This window comes from Nerophis lumbriciformis, linkage group LG03 (genome assembly GCF_033978685.3).
Source record: "Nerophis lumbriciformis linkage group LG03, RoL_Nlum_v2.1, whole genome shotgun sequence".
In the NCBI taxonomy this organism is placed as follows: domain Eukaryota; kingdom Metazoa; phylum Chordata; class Actinopteri; order Syngnathiformes; family Syngnathidae; genus Nerophis; species Nerophis lumbriciformis.
In genome coordinates, this window is record NC_084550.2 from 50,312,501 (window position 1) to 50,322,500 (window position 10,000).

The 10,000-nt window shown below is 42.5% G+C and overlaps 2 protein-coding genes across 4 annotated transcripts in view; one reads left to right on the forward strand and one right to left on the reverse strand.

The window, feature by feature from the left end:
- LOC133586226 (metalloproteinase inhibitor 4-like) overlaps positions 1 to 5,131 on the reverse strand; it is a 66,964-nt gene extending 61,833 nt beyond the window's left edge. Inside the window, exons 1-2 of the mRNA XM_061938602.2 lie at positions 5,037 to 5,131; positions 4,632 to 4,878 (exon numbers count right to left, since the gene is read on the reverse strand). Of these exons, the coding sequence (XP_061794586.1) occupies positions 4,632 to 4,764 (133 nt within the window). The 5' untranslated portion in view covers positions 4,765 to 4,878; positions 5,037 to 5,131. The remainder of the gene's footprint in view (positions 1 to 4,631; positions 4,879 to 5,036) is intronic.
- The window catches only part of syn2b (synapsin IIb), a 261,009-nt gene that overhangs the window by 217,865 nt on the left and 33,144 nt on the right, over positions 1 to 10,000 (forward strand). For all 3 annotated transcript variants that reach the window (XM_061938613.2, XM_061938620.2, XM_061938628.2), the window contains exon 6: positions 9,465 to 9,527. In XM_061938613.2, the coding sequence (XP_061794597.2) occupies positions 9,465 to 9,527 (63 nt within the window). The remainder of the gene's footprint in view (positions 1 to 9,464; positions 9,528 to 10,000) is intronic.

Below are 10,000 nucleotides of genomic sequence, written 5' to 3' on the forward strand. Positions count from 1 at the left end.
TGGGCCACATAAAATGACATGATTAGCCCGCATAAAGTGATGTACTGGGCCACATAAAAGCATGTGGTGGGCTACATATAAAATGATTTGGTGGGCTACATGGAGTGGTTTGGCAGGACACATTTAAAAAGATGTGGCGGCCCACATAAAATGGTGTGGTCGGCCATATTAGAATTATGCGGCGTGCCAATTTAAAATTATGGGACGGGCAACATTAAGATTAAGTGGCGGTTCACAATAAAATGAGCGACAAGCCACATAAATGATGTGGTGGCCCACATAAAATTATGTGATTGGCCCCCATAAAAAGGTGTGGTGGGCCACATAAAAGATCATGGTGGGCTACACATAAAATGATGTGGCAGGCCGTATTAGAATTATGCGGCATGACACTTTAAAAATATGGGACGGGCCACATTAAGATTAAGTGGCTACACATAAAATGATGTGGCAGGCCGTATTAGAATTATGCGGCGTGACACTTTAAAAATATGGGACGGGCTACATTAAGATTAAGTGGCGGGCCACATAAAATGACGTGATTAGCCCCCATAAAGTGATGTGGTGGGTTACACTTAAAATGATTTGGCGGGCCAAATAATTAATATGGTGGCCCACATAAAATGATGTGGCAGGCCATATTAGAATTATGCGACGTTCAACTTTAAAATTATGGGACGGGCCACTTTAAGATTAAGTGGCGGTCCACAATAAAATGATGTGGCAGGCCACAGAAAAATGATGTGATTGCCCCCATAAAAATGATGTGGTAGGCCACAAAAGGACGTGGTGGGCTGAACATAAAATTAATTGGTGGGCCACGTAAAGTGGTTTGGCGGGCCACATTTTAAAAAAATGTGGCTGGCCACATAGTTAACATGGCGGCCTACATAAGATGACATGGCGGTCCATATTAGAATTATGCGGCGTGCTACTTTAAAATTATGGGACAGGCCACCTTAAGATTAAGTTGTGGCCCACAATAAAATGACGTGATTGGCCCCCATAAAATGATATACTGGGCCACGTAAAATAATGTTGTGGGCTACACATAAAATGATTTGGTGGGCCATGTAAAGTGGTTTGGCGGGCCATGTTAGAATTATGTGGCATGCCACTTTAAAATTATGGGGCGGGCCACCTTAAGATTAAGTGGCGGGCCACAATAAAATGGTGTGGTGGGCCACATAAAATGACGTGATTGGCCACATAAAAGAATGTGGTGGGCTACACATAAAATTATTTGGTGGGCCATGTAAAGTGGTTTGGCGGGCCACATTTAAAAAGATGTGGCTGGCCACATAATTAGCATTGCGGCCCACATAAAATTATGTGGTGGGCCATAGTAGAATTATGTGGCGTGCCACTTTCAAATTATGGGACGGTCCACATTAAGATTAAGTGGCGGTCCACAATAAAATTATGTGGCAGGCCACAGAAAAATGATGTGGTGGGCCACATAAATGACGTGATTGGCCCCCATAAAATGATGTGGTGGGCTACATAAAGATTGTGGTGGGCAACACATAAAATGATTCGTTGGGCCACGTAAAGTGGTTTGCCACATTTAAAAAAAAAAATGTGGCTGGCCACATAATTAACATCGCGGCCCACATAAAAGGATGTGGTGGGCCACATAAAAGAACGTGGTGAGCTACACATTAAATTATTTGGTGGGCCACAAAAAGTGGTTTGGTGGACCACATTTAAAAAAATGTGGCGGGCCACATAATTGACATGGCGGGCCACATAATTGACATGGCGGCCCACATAAAATGATGTGGCGGGCATATTAGAATTATGCGGCGTGTCACTTTAAAATTATGGGGCGGGCCACAATAAAATTATGTGGTGGACCACGTTAAATAATGTGGCGGGCCACTTTAGAATTATCTGGCGGGGCACGTTAAAATGATGTGGCAGGCCACAGTAAAATGATTTGGAGGATCACATTGAATAATGTGGCGGCCACTTTAAAGGATATGTTTGCAACTTCCACTCAGTAACATTTTTCAAATCAATAAATATAACAAAAACACCACTGTGGTGTTTTTGTGGTATGGGTTGGAATTGGAGGTTAAATCACCAAAATGATTCCCGGGCGCGGCACCACTGCTGCCCACTGCTCCCCTCACCTCCTAGGGGGTGATCAAGGGTGATGGGTCAAATGCAGAGGACAAATTTCACCACAATCATTGGTACTTTAACTTTAACCACCAGCTAACTTATGTTACCATCAGTGGTTTAACAGAACACATTTGTTTGATGGTTGTCTATTATTTTCACAATTACAAAGTTTATGCAACAAAAAAATGTCCCAGCCCGAATAAAATGATTGGTGTTTTACAGCATAAACACGTACTCATAGGGAGCGTGTGCACACATACAAAAGCAGTCCAAGAGAAGCAACAAACAATTTGCAGTCATGTTGTTGTTTTGATAGAATATACATTAACAACACCTAAAGCTAATGCGCGTGTAAAAGCTACAAACAGCCGCATAATTGACTTGGCGTATCACATCAAATGACTTGGCGGGCCGATTTAAAACTATGCCATCAATCAATCAACGTTTATTTATACAGCCCTTAATCACAAGTGTCTCAAAAGGCTGCACAAGCCACAACGACAAAATTTGTGCAGTTCAGCTAAATGTGTTGGTTTTCTGACATGGACTTGTTTCTTCAGCATTGTCCACACGTTTAAGTCAGGACTTTGGGAAGGCCATTCTAAAACCTTAATTCTAGCCTGATTTAGCCATTCCTTTACCGCTTTTGACGTGTTTTTGTTGTCCTTGTCCTGTTGGAACACCCAACTGCGCCCAAGACCCAACCTCCGGGCTGATGATTTTAGGTTGTCCTGAAGAATTTGGAGGTAATCCTCCTTTTTCATTGTCCCATTTACTCTCTGTAAAGCACCAGTTCCATTGGCAGCAAAACAGGCCCAGAGCATAATACTACCACCACCATGCTTGACGGTAGGGTGGTGTTCTTTGGATTAAAGGCCTCACATTTTTTCCTCCAAATAGCTCAATTTTTGTTTCATCCGACATCACATGGACAAAGATAAGACCTTCTGGAGGAAAGTTCTGTGGTAATTTTTTTATTTTTTTTATTTGTATTTTTTTATTTTTTTATTAATTGTTTTATTTTTATTTTTATTGTTTTGGGGGGGGTAAACTTGTCTGTGTTCTTAGTACCTGTGTTATAATTGCCCTAGCAAATAAATAAATACATATTATAAAATGATATGGAGGACCACATTAAATGAAGTAGAATAAGTGGCGTGCCACATTAAAATTTTATGACGAGGCACATTACAATGATGTAGCGGGCCACTTTAATGATGTGGCAGACGAGATTTAGGCCCCCAGGCCTTGAGTTTGACAACTGTGCATTAAAGGAATAAAAGGGCACTACAGTGTATAAATCAGGGGTGTCAAACTCATTTTAGATCGGGGGGCCACATGGAGAAATATCTACTCCCAAGTGGGCCGGACTGGTAAAATCACGGCACGATAACTTAAAAATAAAGACAACTTCAGATTGTTTTCTTTGTTTAAAAATAGAACAAGCACATTCTGAAAATGTACAAATCATAATGTTGTTGGGTTTTTTTTTTACACTTACATGTTGCGGTTAATAGTAGTCTATCTTTATTTGTCGTTATTTCTACTTTCTGAATAAAGTATGTGATAATGTTCATCAGTCAACTCATTGGTGGTAATTTTCAATCTATCAAGATAAAAATAATAATATCAAAATCAAATTACAGGATGTTATTTATGTAGTTTGCTCATTTTCCTCGACTGGTGGACTAACGTGTTTTTTTTTTGTGTTTTTTACAAATGTAGCATCATCTACAAAGATACAAATAATTGCTATTGCGACATCTAGTGGACACATTTAGAACAGCAGTTTCTTTCCTTCAAAAATTCCGGCTCATTTTTATACTTAGCAAACTCAAAACCTGTGCGTACGTTTGACACCCCTGGTATAAATCATATTGGCTTAACTCAGTGGTTCTCAAACTTTGTTGCTTCATCTTGCAGTACGCCAAAAAAAAAAAAAAAAAAATCCCTCGATTAAAGTACAGTGTTTTATTTTCCTATATTCAAACAGTGACTGTGGCGGTATAGCTCGGTTGGTAGAGTGGCCGTGCCAGCAACTTGAGGGTTCCAGGTTCGATCCCCGCTTCCGCCATCCTAGTCACTGCCGTTGTGTCCTTGGGCAAGACACTTTACCCACCTGCTCCCAGTGCCACCCAGACTGGTTTAAATGTAACTTAGATATTGGGTTTCACTATGTAAAAGCGCTTTGAGTCACTAGAGAAAAGCGCTATATAATTTGCTTCATTTTACGGTGACCAAAAATATTAAATACACCTGTCAGATAAAATCTCTGCCTTGCTTTTAATGAATACTTAGGCCTACTACGCTCCTGTATTTTAATGTTGGGCATGGTGATGCTTGGTGAAGAGTAACTGTAGTACATTTTAGTCTTTATGCCGCTAAAATATGGTGAAACTTCAATGGCAGTGACACGTAGGCTCTTATGACAAACCATCCAGACTAAAATGGTGCAAGGGGGGGGGGGGGGGGGGCGTTATTCTCCAAAGGAGAAGCGAACTTACCGGTCTCGGCGCTGCAGAAGAGCTGCTGCGGGTGAGCCGGGTGGCAGCTGCATGCATCCGCCACCCGGGCAGCTCCCAGCCAGAGGAGCACCCACAGCCCCAAACGCACACCCCTCTCCTGGGACACGGCCATGCTGAGCAGCTCTTACTTCAACGTCTTCAAGTCTGCCAACTTCTGATCCCGTTATGTTCCCCTCGGAGGCAAAATCTTTGAGAAAGATGCACGGGAGTCCACTTGCACGGGCCGCTGAGGAAAGAAAGGATTGAGCACGTTCAAAGTCCAACTCTAGAATTTGAAGCTGGATTGGTTGGATGTTGTTGCTCTCTGCCTCCCACCCCCTTCTATCTGTCTTTTTTTTTAACCCCCCACCCCCCCTCCAGGAGACGACACCCTGGCTAACTTACAATAGTTGTGATCGCCTGGCACGCTGGTCCTGAATGCTGAGAGGGTCGCACACAGGGAGCCTCTTATGCACTCAACAAGTTAGGCACTGCCTCCTCGCACGCAGGACAAAAACAACCAAGCTTTGCCTCCTCTTTTTGATGCCCTCCCTCCATCTGCTACGCCTCAAATTCCAGCAGCCATTTTTATTGCTGTGTCGTACAGTATAACTAATGGCTGTCCCCTCTAGTGTCGTCCCCATACCCATATTTTGGTACCGGTACCAAAATGTATTTCAATACTTTTCGGTACTTTTCTAAATCAATCAATCAATCAATCAATGTTTATTTATATAGCCCTAAATCACAAGTGTCTCAAAGGGCTGCACAAGCCACAACGACATCCTCGGTTCAGAGCCCACATAAGGGCAAGGAAAAACTCACCCCAGTGGGACGTCGATGTGAATGACTATGAGAAACCTTGGAGAGGACCGCATATGTGGGTAACCCCCCCCTCTAGGGGAGACCGAAAGCAATGGATGTCAAGTGGGTCTGACATAATATCCAGCCCATAGTGGATCCAACATAATAGTGAGAGTCCAGTCCATAGTGGGGCCAGCAGGAAACCGTCCCGAGCGGAGACGGGTCAGCAGCGCAGAGATGTTCCCAGCCGATGCACAGGCGAGCGGTCCACCCCGGGTCCCGACTCTGGACAGCCAGCACTTCATCCATGGCCACCGGACCTGTGTAACTCCCCCTTCCACAAGGGAGAGGGGAGCAGAGGAGAAAAGAAAAGAAACGGCAGATCAACTGGTCTAAAAAGGGGGTATATTTAAAGCAGGGGTCCCCAAACTACGGCCCGCAGGCCGTATCTGGCCCCCCAGCATCCAAAATCCGGCCCCAGGAAGTCCCAAGTTTAAAAAAAAAGTGTTTTTTTATTTTAATTTTTTTTTTTTATATATTTTTTTTTTTTTTACTTTCCTTTCTAATCCATTTTCTACCGCTTATTACTCTTGGTGTCTCCTAGCTGCTCAGGCCAATCATATAGTCTAAAAATGAATTTTCCCATCGATAACGTGACAATGTTAAATGTTGATGAACATCAATGTTAATTGATGTTAAATGACAAAACGGATTATAAAGACAACGTATATATGTATATGTACATATATATATATATATATATATATATATACACACAGCCTGGCCCTCGGCCAAATTTTTTTAACCCAATGCGGCCCCCGAGTCAAAAAGTTTGGGGACCCCTGATTTAAAGGCTAGAGTATACAAATGAGTTTTAAGATAAGACTTAAATGCTTCTACTGAGGTAGCATCTCTAATTGTTACCGGGAGGGCATTCCATAGTACTGGAGCCCGAATAGAAAACGCTCTATAGCCCGCAGACTTTTTTTGGGGCTCTGGGAATCACTAATAAGCCGGAGTTCTTTGAACGCAGATTTCTTGCCGGGACATATGGTACAATACAATCGGCAAGATAGGCTGGAGCTGGACCGTGTAGTATTTTATACGTAAGTAGTAAAACCTTAAAGTCACATCTTAAGTGCACAGGAAGCCAGTGCAGGTGAGCCAGTATAGGCGTAATATGATCAAACTTTCTTAAATAAAGGGGACCACAAAAAATGTGCATTACTTTGCATCTTACGGTACAGTAAACATATGTTTCTTATTGCAAGGTAGTCCTTAAATGAAATAGTTAACATACTAGACAACTTGTCTTTTAGTAGTAAGTAAACAAACAAAGGCTCCTAATTAGTCCGCTGACGTATGCAGTGACATGAAGAGACAGGGCTGCGGAGCTTCAAAGTGTCTTGGCTGAATGAGCAGGTATCGGACACCTCGGTCTCCTTAGACGCATCCTCGCTCATCCATGCGGACTGGACACTGGCCGAGAGTTGGTGGGCGGCCGAGGTTGCTTTGTTGGGTCTGCTCCTGTCTCTGGCCATGCTCCTCCCACCCCAGCAAACGATGGCGTGGAACACCGCAGAGGCCACCACAGTGTATATGTTTGGTTTTGTTGTTGTTGTTGTTGTTTTACTTTTGTGGATGGTTGCATCAGCTCTGCTCTTTTAATGTCTTTAATGCATACTTGCCAACCCTCCCAATTTTCCCGGGAGACTCCCGAATGTCAGTGCCCCTCCCAAAAATCTCCCGGGGCAACCATTCTCCCGAATTTCTCCCGATTTCCACCCGGACAACAATATTGGGGGCATGCGCTTTAAAGGCACTGCCTTTAGCGTCCTCTCTCACCTGAAACCTTCACCGCTTAACAGCCGCATGCTGTTCAGGCGTCCGCTTTTCATCCATATAAACAGCGTGCAGGCCCAGTCACATAATAATATAGCATTGGACGGATTTAACAACAGTCTTTACTCGAAGATGTCAAGAAATGCTGACACGTTGTATGATCTTTTAACTGGTTTAATGATAACGTTAATATCAAGTACACACACACACACACAAGTGGATGCAAGGCATACTTGATAAACAGTCATACAGGTTACACTGAGGGTGGCCGTATAAACAAATGTAACACTGTTACAAATATGCGCCACACTGTGAATCCACACCAAACAAGAATGACAAACATATTTCTGGAGAACATACGCACCGTAACACAACATAAACACAACAGAACAAATACCCAGAACCCCTTGCAGCACTAACTCTTCCGGAACGCTACAATAACATCTACGGCTTTTGGAGCTCAGTGCACAACTGCACACACAACAAGAAGGAGATGAAGCAGAAGAACGAAGAAGAGACATGGCGACGACGAGTAAGAAGAAGAAATACGCTTGCAAGTTCCAAAATGATTGGAAAAAAGAATTTCATTTCATTCCGGACAGCTTGAAGGGGAAAGGGCATGCTGCCTGCACCTCAACCCCGGCCCCCCAACCACGTTCCCCCAACCACGCCCCCCCATCTCCCGAATTCGGAGGTCTCAAGGTTGGCAAGTATGCTTTAATGTCCTTTGTGTGCTTACACACGTTTATGTGTGCTATGGCTATGAGTTTTTTTCCCCTTGGCCTCAGTCTGGACCCCCTTTCCAGGGGCCCAGGCTTAGACAGAATTGTTTTTTTTCTCACCCCCCACACTCCCCAGCGTTTACCTGATTCTCACCTTTTTTGTAAGGAGCGCCGGAAGTTGGCAGACCCGTCAGCGATCCTGTTCTGTCTCCCTGTAATGTTTGTTTGCTCTTGAATGGGATTGTGCTGAAAATCTTAATTTCCTCTCAGGCATTATTAAAGTATTTCTGATTCTGATTCTGATATTCACACACAGTATAAAACTTTTGGTGGACAAAATGAGACAAAGAACGAGTGGAAGATTTTACATGTAAACAAGCTGTTGTGTTTGTTTGTATTTTCCCCCTATCTTTTTCCATTTTCAATCCTTTTTTTAAAAAGTCACTTGGGCGGTTGCTGACCCCCATTCCAGGAAAATGTTTCCTGTTTACGCACCGGTTTCTTGCACAGTGGTTCTTAACCTTGTTGGTGGTACTGAACCCCACCATTTTCATATGCGCATTCACCGAACCTTTCTTTAGTGAAAAATAAAATGTTTTCAAATTCAAGACAAAGTTATATGTTTTTGGTAACACTTTAGTATGGGGAACATATTCTAAGTAACAAAGACTTAATTTAGAGTTATTCGGACACTAGGGGAACATATTCTAAGTAAGAAAGACTACATTTTGAGATATTTGGACACTAGGGGAACATATTCTAAGTAACAAAGACTTAATTTAGAGTTATTTGGACACTAGGGGAACATATTTTAAGTAACAAAGACTTAATTTAGAGTTATTTGGTTAGGGTTAGGGTTAGGGTTAGGGTTAGAGGGTTAGGGTTATAATAAGGCCATGCGGAATAAGGCATTAATAAGTACTTAATGACTAGTTAAGAGCCAATATGTTACTAATTTGCATGTTAATAAGCAACTAATTAATGGTGAATATGTTCCCCATACTAACGTGTTTCCATGTTTTTTTTGATGGTGCATAAAATGAACCGTGCATGAACATCACCTTGTTCAAACAACAAAACCAACACAGTGCATAAACTCACAACAAATTACACACCTGCAAATCAGTCTGACTTCTGCTGTTGCCGTATCCGTAATACGCCGATAGGGAGAAGTTTGTATTTACACGATGAGTCGGGTGTGTTTTGACCTCCGCAGAACCCCTGAGGCCGACTCACCGAACCCCTAGGGTTCGATCGAACCCAGGTTAAGAACCACTGGTTTAAACACTAGTACTGTTTCAAGGTACCAGTATCAGATGGTATATCAATGATATAGTGAAGGCCTGACAATGTTGTTATGTTCACTTTCCCCTTATTCCTTCGAGCCTGTGAAACTGGAAGTATTCCATATAAGAAGGACTACTTCTCCATTGTCCTCCCTTATCTTTCTGTCTTGCTTTTTCAGATTACAACGCCAAGCTTTCCCGTCGTGGTGAAGATCGGACACGCTCACTCCGGAATGGGAAAGGTGAGTGTTGTTTTTTGTGTCCGACAGTCGCACACAATCTGTCGCCTAACATTGGGCAAGAAAATCAATATTTCACGTTGCGTTGAAGGACCTGAAGTCACTAAGCTGACATTTATCCTGTCAATAATGGTACTTTCTGGTCATGTTATTGATCTGCAGCAGTGTTAATATTTTCTAGCTAAGATCACAGTTCAATGTTTATCTTCCACTTACTATAAATCCATTAGTCCTCTTATGTCCTCCTGTCCTCCTATTTTCTCCATGGATGGACCGTAGGGACCAGATGCACAACAATTAATCAAATTAACACACAGATTACTTTTTACACAATAAAAAATCTGAGTTTTTTTTTCTTACCATATGCTGGGTTGACCCTGTTGGATCGTATTTATAAGTTATTTCTAAGGAATGGGGTAGTTTTTGCCCATCTCCAAAATTCAAGTAACAACCCAGTAAGGAAGTATAATTTACCC